This window comes from Oryctolagus cuniculus, chromosome 5 (genome assembly GCF_964237555.1).
Source record: "Oryctolagus cuniculus chromosome 5, mOryCun1.1, whole genome shotgun sequence".
Taxonomy (NCBI): Eukaryota; Metazoa; Chordata; class Mammalia; order Lagomorpha; family Leporidae; genus Oryctolagus; species Oryctolagus cuniculus.
The window spans coordinates 153,028,705-153,049,795 of record NC_091436.1 but is presented as its reverse complement, the minus strand read 5'-3'; the positions used below and the strand labels follow the sequence as shown (position 1 = coordinate 153,049,795).

Sequence of the window (21,091 nt, the reverse complement as noted above, 5' to 3'; positions counted from 1 at the left end):
TTTACACTGTTGAGGAACAAATTTTTTATACTATTTTTTGAACTCTTTACTTAACATAGAGTTAATCGTATGTGTATAAAGTTAGTTGAAAATAGATCTTGGTAAAAAATAAGAATGTGAAAAGGAGAGGGAGGAGGAAGAGGGGTGGGAGAGTGGGTGGGAGGGCAGGTATGGTGGGAAGAAGCACCATGTTCCTAAAGTTATAATTATGAAGTGTATGAGGTTTGCTATTTCTTAAATAAAAGATTTCTAGGGATAAAAACGATTGTACTGAATAAAAATCTACTGAAACATTACAGTGCTGGGGTGTGAAATGGGCTTTTTCCACGTGATACTGCAGGGGCTAAGAAGCAATGGTGATGCCTTGGCTAGGAAAGGTCTCCCAAAGCGAGCAATGCTTAAACGAACTGATTCCCCATTGGCCATGTGGTTTACTCCTCACACTAACCCTGAGAGGCCATAATTACACCTCTTCACCGGTTCAGAAGCTGAGGTTCGGAGAGAGCTTAGGCAGCCTGCCGAGCTAGGAGGTCGTGGCAGCGTTCTGATTCCTCGTCCTGTGACTCCCATTTCACACTGTTCTCAGCGGGAAGAGGCTGGTAAGGAGTCAGTACCCACTGAGGAAGGAACGCCCAGCTGCTCAGGTTTCCAGCCCGCTGGTTCCCGGGGGAGCTGCTTGAGTGAGCAGGGCTTGACTCTAGGGGCGGCGAGCAGCTTTCTCCTCCTCCAAGCCCACCCCTGAGGCTGCCTCACTTCCAACAGCAACAACAACGAAGTCAGGGGGAACAAAACCTTTCATTCCTTAACTACGGAGTCACATGAAGACAGGCGAATCTGTACTCTCCCACGCGTAAGTGAGTGACGCCAAACCCATCCCTGATAGCAGGTGTTGAAGGGGAAAGGAAGAGGGGAGCAGAAGCAGAGAGCCAGAGGGCAGGGCAGGAAGCGTGAACCTCGGTGTGGAGTGGGCAGGGCTCACAGACTTCAAGAAGTGGAGAAGTCTGAGATTAAAAGACGGATGCGGTCAACTTCCCTCCTCCTTGTAGGGTGCCCCGAATGACAAGGCTGCGAGGCCATCACATACAATAGCTTCTTGGCTGCAACATGTGGCTTGGAGGTCCCATTTAGGAGCTCATTTGTTGTACATTTGTAACGTGGAGATGTTCAGTTTTCAGTATCTTTAAAAACCTGGTGCTGCATCTTGTCCCTGCCCCAACATCCTTTCTGGCAAATCCTCACCCTTCGAAGACCCAAGTGGTGGTCATTTACATGATAGCATGAATTAATTTGCCAATGTAGTAACTTCATTCAAATTATTCTAAGTATTTTCTTCTAATTGAAGAATAATAGGCTTTGCTTTCTGATAGAGTAATTGCTTCCTTTAAGTGGATGGGAAATATTTTGGGGTGTGAACATGCACAGGGTAGTGTGAACACAGCTGTATGTGAAGTTGCTTTGGGTCTTTTGTGTATGTTTTCAAGGCTAGGTAACTCCCTAAAGTCACGAGACCCGAATGCAGAACCTGAATGCCAAGTTGCTCACAAAATGTCAACCAGGCAAGGATCACAGAAGACAAACCACCTAGAACCCTTAGGGCCTCAACCTTTTCTTTTTCCCCACCAGAAGTCAGGAGCTGAGAACTCAATCCACATATCTCCATTGAGCTGTCACCACTGCTTCCAGGGTCTACACCAGCAAGAAGCTGACGTCAACAGCAGAACTGGGGATCTTTGAAGCCAGGCTCTCTAGTCCCGGACTTGAGTGTCCTCCCCAGCATCTCAACTGCTAGGCCAAATGTCCACTCTGGGCCTCAGTGTTAGGAATGATTTTCCTATCCAGTGACCAACTGAAGTGCAGGAGGGTGCCAGTCTAAGAGCTCTGCCCGTATTTAACACTCAGAACAACCCACAAGGTTGTATCCACTTTCACCTTTAATTTACAGAAGGACAAACTAAAGCACCAGGAGGGTGAGGACCTGCCCACTGTCACGAAGCTGATAGGACACAATGCAGACTCAGGCAAGTGGGCCCAGAGCTCATATCTTTATCCCTGCATCATACCATAACCTTTGTGTAAAAATGAACTTTTTATTATCCATCTCATGAGAAGGTGTGAGAATGGAAATGAGATAATTCACTGAAGAATACTCTTCTCGCCCCCCTTGAAACTCGGGACCAGGGATACCTCCGGGGCTGGCCCACTCCACTCAGTGTTTTTCTATAGTTGATGTCAGTTATTTCTATGGAATCAGTGAGTGACTCAATCCTCAATGTGTCACTCATGCTTTTATCACCTGCTTCCCTTTCTTGTACATTCCAACTTGTCTAAAATAATAAAAACGAATGTCCAAGCCTCCCATTAACCACGATTCCCCAAATCTCTCGGGGCCATCGTCATGACTCCAAGGCCCTCCACCACCTTCTGATCCCCATGGGACTGAAGGATCACTCCCATGGTGGCAAACACAGTTCACTGTAATCTACTTAGGAGAGCTCTCCAGCACCCACAGCATTTAATCCACCTGAACCTCCATCCTATGTGCAAAATGACAATGAGTTCTCTGCCTCCACTTTGCTGTTTACTGGCCACTCTGATGCCTGGAACCCCTCAAGTGGCAGACTGACATTACTGCTGGAACCCTGCCAACAAGACTCTGCTTGTCTGAAAAAAATGATGATAATAAATCCCACATCCAGAGCCAGTCCTGCCCCATGCACCTTCTAGCTAGCACCTGCCATCACTATGTAACTTGAAAATAAGCTGGGAGGGCATTTGGTACAGCAGTTAAGTCATCTCTTGGAAGGGAGAAGGAAGGAGAGAGGGGGGAGGAGGGAGGGAGGGATGGAGGGAGGGAGGGAATATTATTATGTTTTTACAATGCACGTACAAAGCACAGTGAATCTGTTAAAAACGAATTAAAATTAAAATTTTTAAATTTTAAAAAAATTATTCAAGACGGGCCAGTGCTATGACATAGCTGGTAAAGCCACTGCCTGCTCTGCTGGCATCCAATGAGCGCAGGTTCGAGTCCCAGCTGCTCCATTTCCTATCCAGCTCTCTGCTATGGCCTGGGAAAGCAGTGTAGGATGGCCCAAGTCCTTGGGCCCCTGCCCCCACATGGGAGATCTGGAGGATGCTCTTGGCTCCTGGCTTTGGATCAGCTCAGCTCTGGCCATTGCAGCCATTTGGGAAGTGAAACAGCAGATGGATGACCTTTCTCTCTCTCTCTCTCTCTCTCTGCCTCTGCCTCTATGTAACTCTACCTTTCAAATAAATAAATCTAAAAAAAAATTATTCAAGAAAAAAGGGTGTTTTCACCTTTCCTGAGTGTAAAAAGATAAGCATCAGACCATATGTGGGAAGGCAAAGATTCTACAGGGTGGGGCTGGGAAGGCTAAATTTCTGGGCATAATAAGATTATCTTCTTAAAATTCCTAGAGGAAGAGAGGGGCCTGGGAGCATCATGCGTGTGAAGAGGGACAGGGTAAGCTACCACTGGGGGTGCCTGCATCTCGTATATCCATGCCAATCCAAGTCCCTGCTACTCTGCTTCCAATCCAGCATTCTGCTACTGCATCAGCTGGAAGGCAGCAGATGATGGCCCCAGTGCTTAGGGTCCTGCTTCCTAAGTGGGGACCTGGATCAAGCACCAGGCTCCGGGCTTCAGCCTGGCTCAGCTCTGGCTGTTGTGGCTATCTGGGGAGTGAGCCAGCAGTTGGAAGATTGCTCTTTCTGTTTCTCCCTCTCTGTCACTCTGCCTTTCAAGTAAATAAATTTTAAAGAAAAAAAAAATCTCTTGGGGGTGCCTGCATCCCGTATCAGAGTGTCTGGATCCAAGTCTCGGCTCCACCTCCAATTCCAGTTTCCCACTATTGCCTGGGAGGCACCAGGTGACGGCTCAAGTACTTGGGTCCCTGCCAAAATTCAGCAATGGCTGCCAGGAATTTTAAAGCATGAAAACCTCTTCACTGAGAAATTTTATTCCTGGGACAAGGCTGAATACAGAGAAAGATCCATGCACAACAATATTCATTACAGTGCAATTTTGAATCATACACATGGAAAACAATCTAAATGAATGGCAACAGGGGAGTGTTTAGATGAATTATGATCTAACAGCAGGTGAAATATTCTATAGTCATTGAATATTACTGGGAAATGCTTTCAAATATAATTTCAAATATTTACAAAACACTTAGGAGAGAAGGCAGTCATTAGTGTTAACAAGTAGAGATCATGTTTCTGAAGTATCTTTTCTCTTTTTTCAGATTTTGCTATGATGTATAGTTTCTACAATTTGAAAAGAAACTTTTGTGCTAAGGGCTAGCTCTTTAGAGGATCATGTGTTATCATTTAGGTCAGATATTGCCCCCTCTCACCAACTACCTTCCTGTCAACAGCAAGGGTAACCACACAGGGGTTTATGATGGAAAATAAAAAACCATATGGAAGCCTGCAGTGGAACTCACATCCCCTCAGCCATGCATCCAGATCATCTCTAGCTGTCCATTTAATTGGCTTCCAACATTACTGTTCATGTTTCTTTTTAAAAAATTTTAAAAGATTTATTTGTTTGAAAGGCAGAGTTACGAGAAGGGGGGTCAATGGGCAGAGGGGAAAGAGGGAGAGAGAGGTCTTCCATCCACTGGTTCACTCCCCAAATGGCCGCAATGGCAGGGGCTGGGCCACACTGAAGCCAGGAGCCAGGAGTTCTTCTGGATCTCTCATGTGGGTGCAGGGGCCCAGATACTTGAGCCATCTTCTGCTGCTTTCCCAGATGCCAGATGCATTGCGGCAGGGACCTGACACAGTGCCCATATGGGATGTCAGTGCTGCAGGCAGCGGCTTAATCCCCTAAGCCACAGCGCCGGCCCCCCCGTTCACATTTCTCCCTCTCCTTAGGAGATCCTGAATGTCTGTCTTTTCCACTTTCTGGTTTAAGTTCTAAATTTTTCTGTTGATTTTTTGCTGTGTTGAGTGAATCACAGACTCTTACAAATTCTTGTGGGTGTATACTTATCTCCAAACATATCAAATTGCATGCAATGTCTTTCACATCTCAACAAAGTGGTTTTAAATTAAAGGAAACCAGGGCAGGCATTTGGTGCTGCCTATGAGGCCCGCATCCCATATCTGAGTGCCTGGTTCAAATCCCAGCTCCTCCCCTTCCTGCTAATGCACACCTTGGGAGGCAGCATATAATGGCTCAAGCACTCAGGTCCCTGCCACCCACATGGGAGACACAGAAGGAGTTCCAGGCTCCTGGCTTCAGCCTGGCCCAGCCCTGGCTGTTACAGGTATCTGGGGAGGAAACCAACAAGTGGAAGATCTCTCTCCCTCTCTCTTTCTCTCTCTCTCTCTCAAATAAAATGAAAAATAAATTTTAAACATGAAACTGTGTCTGTTCCTTCTGTCAGGCTGACCAAGTGCAGGCCTGGGTGACATTTCCAGAGGTCAGGGAAAGGGGTCTTCCGGTAACCCAGTAATTTTCTTAATGCAAAGTAAACACAGCAGTCACTATACATTGCTGTCCAAGAATTAAAAGACTACAGAGGAAGCTTACTTCAGAATTACTACCGCAACCTGAGAAACTGGGCCAGCTCCCTGCTAAACCCAAGGCAAGCTCTGAGAACTGCTTTTCAAACAAATTCCAGATATGGGCTTATTTGTCCTGTGGCCCTCTCTAATTGAATGAAAACAGATAGCAACAAGCCACGAGGGGGGACTCTGCTGATACTCATAAAGTCAAGAAGTGTCAAACTCAGCCAATCTAAATTCTCATCCTTTGAGAATACACTTCACATTTTATGAAACCTCACAGACTAACAAAGATCCAATGACGACTAGGAGGAGGGTGCACACCCTTAACTATCTGGCTTCAGAGCGCACCCGCTCCTGCAGTCTGGGCAGATCTTTCGGTTCCATAAATCAGCTGGGGAACCCCTACAAGCTGTTCCCACATTCCTGACCTTAGCCTGCCTCTGTCCTCAGGAGCACGCTGTCCCACACAGGCTGTGCTTACGCTGAGAGGTGTCTCTGCTGTTCCACCAGCCCCCACAAAAATAGAGGGCTGGGGACACAATCAGTCCCTCACAAAGCGAGACTGACCCCCTTTTTCCAACTCATCTTTTGGATGGTCTAGAATTTTTCTGATGGTCGTTAAGATTTCTCTGGAAAAATGTCTTGTCTGCTATGTTGCTGGTCTGAATTTTCTCTCTTCTTCTGACCATCTGAAATCATTGCCTGACTCATTGACAACTGAAAGGCAGAATCACTGAAAATTATTCCAATTACCCAGGTTCAAAAGGATGATTTATGAGAGAGAGTCCAGCAGAATTATACCAAATACAACATCCAGGCTTCCTCTTAGAATAATCACCTGAGATAGGAAAGGTCATGGTCACTAAAAGCTGCATTGGTTCCCACAGTCAGTCTGTGATACAGATCTAACAACAGCTAACAGTCGCTGAGGTCTTAATTATAACTGATTGTTACAGGGAGTAACTAGTGGGGCAGCACAATATGAATTGCCTGTTGGAGGCTGTCTCCTATAAGCTTCCTGGCAGCTTGATGTAGGGCGAAATATGAGTATTCCTATCTTCCAGGTGAGAAAACTGAAGGGTGAGGATGCTAACTGACTTGTCCAAGTTTTCGCTGCCAGGGAGAGGTAAAGCCAGGGAGAGGTAAAACCAGCACTGGAACCCACGCCAGCGAGCCCAGCACCTGGATTCTGTTTGAGTTCTCATCAGCTTCTTCACCTTCACCTGCCTTCACTGTCAATCTTTTTCTGCAATATGCAGGAACAATTTTATGATCAGAAAAGGAAGCAAAATAATTTAAGCTATGAGTTCTAAAACATTAGTTCATTAATCAGTCACTGCCTGCCACAGCACACCTGTCTTTTAGAAGCTGTTTCGGGCACTAGCTTTCCTTACACCAGTATTTCAGACAGGCCTGCTCACTAGAACTTAGGTACAGGTGCACACTGAGCTGCTGACTCGTTTTGTGGAATTCCCTACTAAATGCTATTTTCAAGCTCAGAAATGTACTTGGAAGATCAGCTTTGTCCTAATAAAATAATGTAGACTGCCTTTTTCACGTCATGCCGTATCCCAGAGAGAGGTCATAAATATGGTAGGTTACCCAGAGATTCCTGTTATTCCTCAACATCACACAGTTTGGGGAAGTGAATACTATGGTGCCCATTTCACAGATGAGGCCTCAGGTGTCAATGAGGCTGTGTAACCTGCCCACAGATACACACCTGGTCTACAGGTAAAGCTTAGATTTCTCAGTCTCCAAGATGCTGTATGACATTCAATACTCTCTCTTCTGAAAAAGTTGCCAAAATGTTCTTTTGATAGAAAAAGGAAGAGAAAGGAGGGGAGGGGAGGGGAGGGGAGGGGAGGGGAGGGGAGGGGAGGGGAGGATGAAGGGACATAACAGGAGGATCAGGCACTGCCACCATGGCCACCACCAAGAACTAGTGGTCCAAATTCTGTGCATCTGGTGAATTCTGGTTCCAGCAGAGCCCCAGCCCAGGCCTGTGGTAACGATGCAAGATGCCAAAAAAGTTCTTTAGCAACAATGATACCTTAAGCACAGGACAGATTTATTTCCCAAAAGTCAGAGATAAAATTAAACTAAAGGAAAAGCAAAAGAAGGAAGATGCATTTGGCTACCGATGAATGCTCATCCTGGCTTGGCGTCCACACTCACTCTTGGTTTGAGTGCAGACTGTGGGGAGGAGCAGGAGCCCAAGCCTCTGCCTGCGGCTCTGTTAGGATCTGAAGCCCCCACGTCACGCACAGGCAGTCACTGGCCCCAGCTCCCCTGCCCAGAGCAGGCAACTCTCAAACACAAGCGCACCATCCCATCTACTCTCTCAGAAGCAAACGAACTCCACTTCGGCAAATCTTTTCTGCCAGGCGACTTTGATCTCCATCAGTAATCGCTCAGTTCCTATTACACAGCATTGAACGGATAACAAACACAGTGGGATTTGTCTTTAACGATCAATGTAAAAGGCAGTGCTACACCCACACCCTTCGATTATTCTGGCTGTGCAAGTGCCTGTGGAATGTCCATTGGAAGCAGCAAGTGAAGAGGGCAAAGAGCGGCCCGGGGCCAGCTGGGAAGGGGCAGAGATAACAAAAGTTGTGAGGCCTGAAAGACATCTCTGTCTTCCCGCCTATGAACCTCAGCAAGCATCCTGCCCATGCATGCACAGAGGGTGAACTTCCTGTCTCCAAAAACTGGTATCTGAACATTTTCCTCTGAACATTTTTCTGTTTTAAGCAGATTTTCAAAGAGATCCGCAACTCCAAAAACAATCATTGCTACTCTTAATTTGTTACTGCCTGGGCCTATCGAGATATAATCACCATCCTGAACAAACCACAGAAACTCCCTTGAGGGGAAAGTGTTTGGCACAGCAGTGAAGCCACAGCTTGGAAGACATGCATCCATTACTGTAGCACCTGGGCTCAGGCACTAGCTTGGCTCCCAATTCCAGCTTCCTGTCAAAGCCGACGCTGAAAGGTGAGGCAGCCAGCAGCCAGCTACTCAAACAGCTGGGTCACTGCCACCAGGTGGGAAACCCAGACTGAGTTCCAGGCACCTGGCTTCAGTCTGACCCACGCCTGGCTGTCATGGGCATTTGGAGAGTGAACCAGCCAATGGAAGACATTGATTGATTCTCTCCCCACTCCCCTTTCTGCTTTTCAAATGACAATAAATAAAACTTTTTAAAGCTCGCTGAGGATAGAATTCAGTTCTTGCATGGCCCAGTGGAAAAAAAGGAGTTGGAAAGTATTTGTTTTGCAGGATCATGAAGGCAGCCAATACAGTTCGGGAGGATCGCAAAGAAGGCTGTGGGGAGCAACTGGGAGCAGCTCGGACTAGACTAAGCTACTGGAATTAAGACTTATTCTATGCATCTGCTCTCACACAATATGGCGCTGAGAAGGGAGAAACAGCTTCTACACAGCTGCCTCTAGTTCAACCAATAAACTGTAGGACCTGCTCCTGATTGGCGGAGAGCAGCGTACTCGGCGTGTGGGTAGCAGAGTTGGGATTGGTGGAAGAGGACTATAAAGGAGGAGAGAGACAACATGCACCAGTAACATCTATCTGAAGGAACACCTGTGCAGCCCCCGAGAGAGCCGGCCGGCGGTGTGCCGCTCCCCCGCGGAAGTGGGGAATGTGGCAGGGGGAACCGCCCTTCCACGGAGGTGGAAGGGTCGGTAGCCAACCCAGGAAGAACCAGCAGCAAACCCGGGGAGGGCCGAGCAGACAAAAGAACAGCGCAGGGTCCTGTGTCGTTCCTCCACGAAGAGGGGGAGCGACAAAGGCCACGGTCCTGAAACACTGTCAACCTTACTTAAAACAGCCACGTGCTACAAACGTGTGTGTAATCTAAATTTCATCATCCACAACCACAGCCATATCTTAAGCTAGGGATTAAAGAAAAAAAGTAAAATAAAATAATTGGAATCCCAAATATGAAATTTATTATGTAAAATTAAATTGAAATTTTTAGTTATTCTAATAACCCAATCCATGGGGAGAAAAGAATTTTCCGTAATCAAAAAAATCAAACAATAAGATGCACAATGGCACCATGCTGTTTTGGTCAAATAAGTGATCTTTAAGTGATGCTAAAAAGATAATTCTTTTTTTTATTTTATTTTTATTTTTTTTTTTTTTTTTGACAGGCAGAGTGGACAGTGAGAGAAAGAGACAGAGAGAAAGGTCTTCCTTTTGCCGTTGGTTCACCCTCCAATGGCCGCCGCGGCCGGTGCGCTGCAGCCGGCACACCACGCTGATCCGAAGCCAGGAGCCAGGTGCTTCTCCTGGTCTCCCATGGGGTGCAGGGCCCAAGCACTTGGGCCATCCTCCACTGCACTCCCTGGCCACAGCAGAGAGCTGGCCTGGAAGAGGGGCAACCGGGACAGAATCCGGGACTAGAACCTGGTGTGCCGGCGCCACAAGGCGGAGGATTAGCCTAGTGAGCCGCAGCGCCGGCTAAAAAGATATTTCTATAGTGGCTTTATGTCACTGAAACTCAGACAATTATAAGAAAGCAAGGGAGATTTGTCAGGTTTTACAGAATCTCAAAGGTTATTAAACAGACCACCACCCCTAGATCTCCTCTCTGGTAGTGACCTGAAGCCTCAGCGATTCCCACAAACAAACAAAGGAATCACCCAATGCCAGCCCCAGGCCACTATGGGAACAGCCCCACAGCCTCGTGAAGTCACCTGGACAAGCTCCATCATGTCTTTGACAAACCCGTCCACTTCTGGGCCTTCGAGGGCTCCCGTCTTGCTCTGAAAGATACACAGATCCAATCAAGCAAATGCAGTTTTCTTAAGTCAAAAAGCTAAATGACAAATTAGGCAAATAGACAAGTCGGCATGCTCTTAGGACTACAGATTTGGCATGTTTTAATGTATGTTCTTCATGTAGGATGTGAATGTTCAACATGAATTAACAAAATTTGTTGCAAATGATTCAATGTAACTAAATGAGAACCAGTAGTATGGAGTTCCCTGGCACTTGCAAATATTATTCACATGATATACACTGACTTTATTAACCACTCAAATACTAGTCTTCGTTTTAGGTGTTAATTACACATCAAATTGATCCTCTGAAAGATAGCCTGAATTTTTTTATATTTTGTGCTATGATTGAGTGGATGACCTAGTGCTTTTATTTATTTATTTATTTGAAAGCCAATGTTAGAGAGAGGGAGAGAGAGATATCTTCCATCCACTTGTTCACTCTCCAAATGGCTGCAACAGCTGGGACTGGACCAGGTCAAAACCAGGAGCCAGGAGCTATATCCAGGCCTCCCACATGGATTCAAGGGCCCAGGGACTTGGGCCATCTTCTACTGGATCGGAAGTGGAACAGCCAGCACTCAAACAGGTGCCCATATGGGATGCCAGTATTGAACGCAGTGGGCTAACCCATTACGTTACTATGCCGGCCCCAATATAGTTGAATTGAAAAATCTATATTTTAATTCTCACAGGGGCTGGCACTGGTGCACCTAGGAAGATAACAGCTGATGGCTCAGGTGCTCGGGCCCCTGCCACTCATGTAGGGAACCCAGGTGGAGTTCCTGGATCCTAGCTTCTGCCTAGTCCCACCTGGATGTTGTGGCCATTTGAGGAGTGAAACAACTCATAAAAGATCTCTCTCTCTCTCTCTCTCTCTCACTATGCCTTTAAGATAAACAATCTTTTTCTAAAAACAAAAGATATTTTGCTTCTCTCTCTACAGTTTCTGGTATGACAACTCATCCATTTTCTTCATTTTTCCTTAATCTTGAATCTTCAATATGTCATTTTAAAAATGCCACTGGTGGGGCTGGCACCGCGGCTCACTAGGCTAATCCTCCGCCTTGCGGCGCCGGCACACCGGGTTCTAGTCCCGGTCGGGGCGCCGGATTCTGTCCCGGTTGCCCCTCTTCCAGGCCAGCTCTCTGCTGTGGCCAGGGAGTGCAGTGGAGGATGGCCCAAGTGCTTGGGCCCTGCACCCCATGGGAGACCAGGAGAAGTACGTGGCTCCTTCCATCGGATCAGCGCAGTGCGCTGGCCGCAGCGCGCCGGCCGCAGCGGCCATTGGAGGGTGAACCAACGGCAAAGGAAGACCTTTCTCTCTGTCTCTCTCTCTCACTGTCCACTCTGCCTGTCAAAAAAAAAAAAATGCCACTGGTGGGCTGGCGCCGTGGCTCACTTGGCTAATCCTCTGCCTGCAGCGCCAGCATCCCATATGGGCACCGTGTTCTAGTCCCCGCTGCTCCTCTTCCAGGCCAGCTCTCTGCTGTGGCCCAGGAGTGCAGTGGAGGATGGCCCAAGTGCTTGGGCACCTGCACCCGCATGGGAGACCAGGAGGAAGCACCTGGCTCCTGGCTTCAGATCGGTGCAGTGCTGGCCGTAGCGGCCATTTGGGGCATGAACCAACGGAAGGAAGACCTTTCTCTCTGTGTCTCTCTCTCTCTCACTAACTCTGCCTGTCAAATAAGTAAAAAAAAAAAAAAAAAAGCCAAGCACAATGACTGGCACAGAAAAAAAAAATTTTAAATGCCACTGGCACATTTACTACATGCTTATATGGTACTTGCTAAATGCCACACACTCTGTCTCATAACAGCCCCATAAAGGAGGGGTTATTATCATCCTTACCCACATTTTATGGATCAGGAAAACAGAGCAGGGGGATGATGGAACTTCCTGGGCCACACAGCCAATAAGCCAGGTTTCGCAATTCAGTATCTGGTCATGGAGGCACATGTTTAAACACAACACAGTGCTGCCTCTCCCAAGCAACACTCTAATCTGGCTACATCTAGGGAGCGAGCTCTTACGGCATCCCAATTTCCTGTGTATTTTTCTTCCTCCTTATATTGTCCTACCATGTCCTCAAGCAACTCAATTTATTTATTTATAACACTTTGTGCTTTAGAAACATTACTTTCTCCTTTAATGTAAATAATTGATCCCATGAGAGAAACGGTTTTTATGCTAAATAGGTATGACTTTGCCTCTGTTTCTTTGGGTTGGATGTAGGGGTTCTTGTGTGTATTTGCTTTTTGACAAATGGACTTTTAGTCCTACAAGTGGGAGGAACTTTGCCTCATACAGATCCAAGAAGGAAAAAATATGATTTTATTCTCCTTCCAACTATAAATTTGCCTTTAGACCATTTTTACTTACTGTCAGAAGTTACCTAACAAAGCTGAGGGTACCTGGACCTGCCCACACAGGTGTGGGATTGCTAGGCATCACAAGAGGTCATGAGGACCGCCGCACGGGGCTGAGCCAGCGCCCTGCCTCCAGGGGGGCAGCACAGTATAAAGAGGCACACTTACGACATCATAGTGCGCAAAGATTTTCTCAAAGTCTCTCCTCCTTTCTTCAGTAGAACAAGCCTGTGTGGAGAAAACACGTCAGCCCAGGAATATGAAACTTCAGTTGTACCATTCATCCAGCGTCTTGGGCAACTTTTCTAAACTTTGAACCAATGGCCCGTAAGATCCTCTGACTCCACTCTGAGCCTGTCAGTCTCCAGATAAGTTAGAAGGTAAGAAAAATTGATGCCTTCCTTTCTTGTCTTCTTTTCAAATCCATAGAGGAAAAGGAAAGACATAAATCCCCATAGAGATGCGTTGCTACTTACATCCATTTTAAATTGCAGAAGGAAGTTTTCCTGAAGAGCCAGAATCCTAAATGGGGGGAGGGGAGAATCCACATAGTGATCTGTCAATCTCAGGGATGTTATAAAAGAATCAAAAACATATGTACACACAAAACTATGTATAGATATGTTCATAGCAGCATCATTCATAATATCTAGGAAGTATAAATAACCCAGATGTACATTAATTGATGAATGAACCAAATGTGACATATAATTGTATGGTGGAATATTATTCAACCATTAAAAGGAAATGTGGATCATTCTACAATGTTAATGAATGTTGAAAACATCATGCAAAGTGAAATAGCCAGACACTAAAGGCACATGTTGTCTGATTCTATTTGTATGGAATATCCAGGATAGGCAAATCTGTAGAAATAGGAAGATTAGGGGCTTGCAAGAGGGGAGAGGGGAATGACTACTAACAGGATGGGGCATCTTTCTGGCATGTTGAGATGTTCTGGAATCAGAGAGTGGTGTTGACGGAACAACCTTGTGACTGTACTACAACTGACTGCAAGGTTCAGAAGGGTAAATGCTATTATACATAAGTTACATCTCAATAAAATCTCATTTTAGAAAGCAAACCTCTTTTTCTTTTCTGAATCCTTGTAACTGTGCTTTAACGAGAAACAATCAGTTTCAAAAGAATAAAGCATTGGTTTCATCCTGCATTTGTAGTTATGGGTTTATATAAAGAAAAAAAGAGGGAAAAAAATTGTGCAACTATATCCTTTATGTGGAAAATTTTGCTCCTGTGAAGGCAGAGAGTAGAGAATTAACTTGAGCCAACTGAAAGTAGACTACCCTGAAGTCTGCGTTGCTATGGTCTCCTACATGTTGACACCAGACAGTCTAACCCGGGTTGCCAGTCAGGACAGACAACCTGGGAAGGGCTTCTATGTGGAGAAATTGGTCTGCATTTCAGAGCTGGAGGTCAGTGAAAAATTCCCATGGGTGAATGTTTGAAGATCTCTTGTTGTTGCATTTGGTTTCTAGTGCTGCTGTAACAAATGGCCACAACCACAGTGAACTAAAACAAGTGCAGGAATTCACCTCCTAGACGTCAATGTCTGAAATGGACCAAGTGCTGTCAGGGCTGCATTCCTTCTGCAGGCTCTGGGTGAGAACTGCTCTCCTGGCCTTTCCTGCTGATAGAGGCCACTGCACTGTTTGGCTCCTGACTCCAATTCCTTGTTCAAAGCCAGCATCCGAAAATCTTCAGATCTGTGACTCTGATCTGCCTCCCTCTTCCACATTTAAATAACCCTTGTTAATAAATTGGGTCCATAAGACAAGGCAGAATAAAATCTTGAGGTCTGTTGATTAGCAACTTAAATTCTCTCTGCAATTTTAACTCACTCTTGCCAAGTAACACAAAATATTCACAATTCTGGGCATTTATTCTGTGAGCATCTTTATTCTGCCTATCACAGCTGTCAATATCAAACTGGTTCTGATACACTGCACTGTTTTGTTGCCTTCCATCTGTTTGATGCCTCTTTAACTTCTTCAGTCCATAACTGATCATTAAATCCTCCCTGGGCAAAACACTCCTCTGTGTGAGGAGTTACTCCAGAGATTAAAGCATGGTCCTTATTCTGTAGGCAGGGCCAGAGCAGTACTGGACATTTGCACGTAGGCAGGGGACGTTTTGGTTATCACAGTGAGAAGACAGGCATAACTAGGATTTCGTAGACAAGGCCAAGGATGCTAGTTGTTCTGCACTGCACAGAAATTTCCACAGCCTAAAGAACTGTTCCATGCCCCGTTTGATTTTCAAATGTCCCGTGGAAGAATCCTATATGCAAAGATCTTAATTATAATTATTTGAATCCGAAACTTACTATTTACACAACCCACAGTATTGTTGCCAAACATACATAATTTACTAATTACATAAACTTTCCATGTGGTATACTGAACTGAGTTGAGAGATGAATGTACTTTGCTTCATTTGGAGCTCTACCAAACGTATTATTTTAGAAAATCATATAAACAGCAGCAACTGAGCCCCTGATACACAAGCTGCCAAAGGGCCAGCCTTGGCTCAGTCAGCATCTGAGCGTCCATATTCACGTGATTCTATACCAGCTGTGAGCATCTAATCACTTCATTATGTTTTCACTGTGGTTGTATCCAAGCACTTACACCCTGAAATATGGCTCTCCTTGCAGAACCAGCTCAAACTGGTCCTCCTCAGTCAACAGCAGGTGGAGTGGGGCTCTCCCAGCCAATGAAGATCAGCTTGCCTGGAGCCCTCAGGTGCTCTGCATACAACTAAGTGCATGGGACAAGAGGGCACTGGGCTGCTGGGCTAGGACTGGAGTGTACCCTGGGAAGCTGGAGGATTCCTCGGCAAAGACTCGGCTTAGCATCCTGAAAACTATACATTTCAGGGCAAACCGCTCCTGTCTGATTCCAAAACTGCAAGTCGTGTAATCTGAGCATGCAGAGGGGAGCTGCCCTTTAACCTCAAACAGCATGCAGAACCGATGTTTCCTCCCCAGCGGATCACAGAAGCCAGGCATGATCAGACCTTGACTACCAGAACCACTTTGGAAGCAAGGGTTCCCTTGACCAGGAAGAGCCAATGCTAAATCAGAATGCAAGCAACCAGAACTTGCCTCTCCAACACTTCCACATACCAGCTTGTCCCTCTACCCCACAAAACCCACCCTAGACCCAGATCTCAGAGAGACAAATCCGAGCCTTGCCTCCTGTCTCCTTGCCGGGCAATATTGCAATAAAGTCTTTGCTTAAAAGCTGATGGCACTGGATTGACTTCTGTGCACGATAAGCAGCAAGCCTTGCTCAGTAACATATTTGTATTATTCACTGATTTCCTTTTATTCTTCCTTTAGATGTTATAGTCTGTGCATTACAGTAATGGGTGATATTGCCTATAGAGTTAATTTCAGTAATAAGTGAGTATTAGGATTGACACAGTGGAAGGCAGCTGTGCTTTGACATTTTCTGACAGTGGCACATCCCAGCCTTCCAGGGCGTTCACGGCTGTTCAACTCTCACTACCTCTGAGAAGTGCACAGTGGAACCAAGGTACCAGGTGGATGGGTGCTTTTAGTGGAGGGAACAATGGAATTAAAACCTCTTGCAGTCCATCAAATTGCTGTCTGAGTCTTTCAGACATTTTGGGTTTTCTTCCTGGATTGCTTCTCTTACACAGATCTCTGACCTTGACTTTGATGGGCTGAGAAAGCCAGGTGGGATCCAGACAGCAGAGGTGAGACGAGCAGGATTGGGATCCCTTCTGCACTGTGCCTTTGGGGAAAACATGTTGTCCTTCTTTGGCTGGTTTCTCTGTGCCTCTTCTTCATCAAAGGGGCCAAAATTAACCCATTAAGTCCCAAGTTTCCAATTATCTGGACATTTCAATGACATAATATTTATTTCAAAGTTACCCTAAGTGGTATATGTATTGCTCCATTTTCCATTTAAGTCTTTATAGTTGTCCTATACATATTACATGAGACATAATGGGTTAGGTAAAGGCCCTGGGAAAGCAGCTAAGGACACACAGACGGCCTCCCAGCTCCAAGGTGCTCAAAGAGAAAGCTATCCAGTGTGCCGAGTCACAGATGTCCTCCACAGCCTTGGAGAGTTCGCTTGCAAATGAGATTTCGGGTACAGGATTTGGTGATTCTGGACTCAGGCTAATATATGCCAAGAAACAAAGGTAACAACTGTTTGTGACCTGGTCACATTAGCCCCTTGTCATTGAAAACTTGTTTTCCACCTTGGAATTCCTCTCTCCCAGCCCTTCAGCCTGTCATTGCCGCTCCCATCACTGCCCAGTTTGCAGCTGTGATCCAGCCCAATCCCAAGGCACCAGGGATGTACAGTTGCTCCTTCACATGGGTTATGGTTATAGTTGTATATTCTAGACCCAATGGTTTCAACTCTAATAACCATCAGCTCATAATCTCTTTCCTTTTTGTAGACAACTGCTTGTGCTTTGAGTCAGCTAGCCTTGACAAAACATATTGACACACCAATCACGTGTCCCAACACCAGACTCACAAACAGCATTTCCACTGTCACTGGGCCACTTCTGTGCTCAGCCTGCCTCCTCCACATCCAGTGTTCAGGTACTTGGGGACCCATGGAAGATACACCAACTCTTCAGAATCAGAGAGCACGGTCAGAGGCCAGCTGTGTTTTACTGTGACCTGAACTAATTGCTCAACACTCCCACAGCCTGGGAATGGGATTCAAGACTTTATTTATTTATTTATTTATTTTGGCCATGGTTTCCAAATGCGCAACACTGAATATCTGGTCTCTGAGGGCAGGGTCTGCATATGATCCATCCACAATATTTTATTTCTTTTTTTAAAAAAAGTGCATTGTACATTTTGGGAGCAAGAGCTTGCATTATCTTCATAAATGGATCTTTTACCTTAAGAGAGTTAGAACCATGATGTTCTTTGGTAAAATGCACCTATTCTTTTGGACTCCAGGTGAAACAGGATCTCCAGTCTCAGATGGAAGGCTATGATGTCATCAGACCTCTAGGAAGCTGTATTTGAATCTGTGACATCATTTCCATGCTACTCACCTTGCCAAGTCATTAAGATCCAACCGACCATCTTTATTTTTGTCAAAGATCTTCATCTGAAATGCAGAAGGGGAATGTTAGGAAAACTTATAATAGGAATTCACCTTGAGAGAGATGATAGTGCTTTTTCTGTTTTGTCCTTCTGATTACATACTTGGTTAAACTGGCTGAGGAATCCACGTGCCTGGGGAAGGAACTGCAAGTCAGCTTTTACTCCTGTGGATCAGAGTGCTTGAACTTAACTCCAGCCTCACTTAACACAGCACAGGCTTTTCTCCTGCTCGCATTATATGGGGATCCGGGTGAGCTAGGAGCTCCACCCCATGCTGCCTACACTCTGGGACACCCAGGGATAAAGTAGCTACCATCTGGCAACATTCCTGCTTGCTATAGCAGAGGGCTCGGCCAGTTACTTACAGGTTAAAATTTCACTGTCCAAAGCAAGTTCTTGGCCACACCTAACTTTCAAGGAGCAGAGCAGTGCAGTCCTACCACATGTTCTGGAGAGTAACTTGTAGTTCTCTGTGCAGTAGCAATAATGACTTTCACAGTTTCCGACAGGCAGAATTGGGTTTCTGACTAATAATTATAAGGTGGAAATCTAAATTTTTGCTTTGAGTCAGGGTTTTCTGAAATTATTTTACAAATCTTAACAACCAAGCCTCAAGAGCCCCTATCTTTGAGTTCAGTCAAGTCCATTATCTAACATGGTATAGTATTTTCATATAACCTATAGCACATCCTATGTACTTGGAATCGTCTCCAGATGATTTATAATACCTTATACAATGTAAATGCTACATGAATAGTTGTTACACTGTATTGCTTAGGGAACAAGGACAAGAATAAAAATCTGCACATGTTCAAAAGAGATACAAATTTTAAAAAAGCTAGTTTTGCTCCCCGGTTGGTTGAGGGCTGAGTGTGCTGTAGAGAGTGGAAGAAATCCCATTTGTCCCTGAAGGCATGGGGAGCTGAGGTTCAGATGTTCCTTTCACGAGGACTTAGCAGTGTCCAAAGAAGCTGTTTACATTAGTAGATCAGACTGTTCTAACAAGATAACATTTTCTGTATTAGCCACAAATCAAGAAGACCAGATTGGTTTCGGCAAAATAGAGGAGAGGCAGTCCCTTGTATGAGTTGTAACGTGAGCGAATTACAAGACTTCATGGCATTTTGATACTGCAGAATGTCCCTAGAGATGTCAATATAAGGAGTGCTTGGAACCAAGTGTTCGCAACGCACGGCAGCGGCACCCGAATCCTTGCAGCAAACGTGTCCTGACCGACGGCAGGCATGGGCAGGGCGCCACCCTTGTCAAGAAGTAGAGACTCCTGACCAAGACCCAGGAGACACCCCCTGGCTGCTTGCTCACCACCCATGCCCCCTACTTGGTGCACATACTCTGTGTCCCTCTGAGACCTCAGGGTGAATGTCACCAGGAAGCCAGGGTGCCACATTTACTATGTGGACTCAGCAGTGGCTGTGTGGATCCAGTGGAAAGCCTGGGTCTCTTCTGTCTGGCTTATCTGGCCTCTCCAGAGCTGCCTGGGAATTTGGTTTTGCCAGGCTCAAAAACAACTGATTAAACCTGGATAGAGCTTTGAACACATCTTAGCAGAGTCACATGATGAAGAAGCTTCCAAAGCATTTATTGGGACAGCCAAGATCAAGAAGGCCAAGGAGACAACTCCCAACAGCTACAGAGACAGCCAAGAGGCAGCACCTGCAGCTAGTGTGACCAGTGCAGACCTCCCTGCTGTCACAGCACACCAGACAACCCGACCCAACCCCTCTGCCCTCTCCTAATTGCTTATTACTAAAATGCCAGCCCTACCTAGTGTCTGCCACATGGACCATGGACAAGGAATGGGTATATGTCAGGTGCACCACCCCCAGGACCCTTATTCCCCCACTGGCATCTGAAGACAGAGGCAAAGGGTGGTGCCTCTGTCTTGCCCAGGGTAACAGCCAGGATGTGGGTAATGCGGCTGAAGCAGGTCTCAGAGTTCAAGAGCACTGTTAAGCAGGATTACAGACAATGGCTCCTTAGGCCACTTCAGACTACCTTGTCTCCAGTATCTAAAGAGCATGTGACGTGGGGGCAGAGCTCTGGCCTCAGGACTCTGCCTATCCCTGTTGGCAAACTCGGGAGGCAATGCTTGAGTCTAGACTATTCCGCTGACCCTAAGAAACTTCCGACTTAGGTCTTTAGGGGGCAAAAAAAGAAGGAGGAAGTCTCTCTGCCTTTCCCCCTTTCCCTGCGTGCTGAATGGGAGGACAGGGAGCCACATTTTCCCCACGTCCCTGCCTGAAGCCACAGCCATAAATCCTCCCTCAGTGCAGGAGCTGCTGTCAGCACACAGATGTTGCCAGCAGACACCAGACGAACCGGGAGGAGCCGTTATCCCCTTCCCGGAGGCTTCCAGAAGCCGGAAACCTCCTGCAACTCATGGCGTCTTTGTCTTGTCACTCTGAGGATGTACTGCTGTTTGTTAAAATATTATTTAAATGAGGCTCTTTAGCCACTAAGTTGAGAATTACCTTCCCAAGAAAAAGGACGGCTCTCCCACATGACATACCTGCACAGAAAGTAAACTCGGTTGTGTTTTTCTCTTGTTAACCTGCCTTCTGCTAACAGGAATCGCTCAGAACTTAGAATGTTAAAAAAGAAATTATACTTTTCTCCCTTTTAGTAATAAGTGTTAGACTACAAGTTCTATGAGCTGTTCTGTAACACACCCTTAAGTACCAGGAAGAATACTTAGCACAGCAGGCAATCAGTAAGTATGTGTTGGGGGGAGAGGGGTGACGTTTGGTGTCGTCATTAAGATGCCACTTCAAATACCCACATTCCATATCAGGGGTGTTTTTTGTTTGTTTGTTTGTTTTGTTTTGTTTTGACAGGCAGAGTTGATAGTGAGAGAGAAAGAGAGAGAGAAAGGTCTTCCTTTTCTGTTGGTTCACCCTGCAATGGCCACTGCGGCTGCTGCACTGAGCTGATCCGAAGCCAGGAGCCAGGTGCTTCTCCTGGTCTCCCATGCAGGTGCAGGGCCCAAGGACCTGGGCCATCCTCCACTGCACTCCCTGGCCACAGCAGAGAGCTGGCCTGGAAGAGGAGCAACCGGGACAGAATCCGGCACCCCAACCGGGACTAGAACCTGGGGTGCTGGCATTGCAGGCGGAGAATTAGCCTATTGAGCCACAGCACCAGCCAGGCGTGTAGTTCTGAGTTCTGACCCCATTCTCCACTCCAGCTCCCTGCTAATGTGCACCCTAGAAGGAAGCAGGTGATGGCTC

The 21,091-nt window shown here is 46.2% G+C and overlaps 1 protein-coding gene across 1 annotated transcript in view; it reads right to left on the bottom strand.

Moving 5' to 3' along the window:
• The window catches only part of SCGN (secretagogin, EF-hand calcium binding protein), a 54,849-nt gene that overhangs the window by 6,201 nt on the left and 27,557 nt on the right, over positions 1-21,091 (bottom strand). Inside the window, exons 7-10 of the mRNA XM_008262479.4 lie at positions 17,792-17,847; positions 13,192-13,237; positions 12,884-12,943; positions 10,263-10,331 (exon numbers count right to left, since the gene is read on the bottom strand). Coding sequence (XP_008260701.1) covers positions 10,263-10,331; positions 12,884-12,943; positions 13,192-13,237; positions 17,792-17,847 — 231 coding nt within the window. The remainder of the gene's footprint in view (positions 1-10,262; positions 10,332-12,883; positions 12,944-13,191; positions 13,238-17,791; positions 17,848-21,091) is intronic.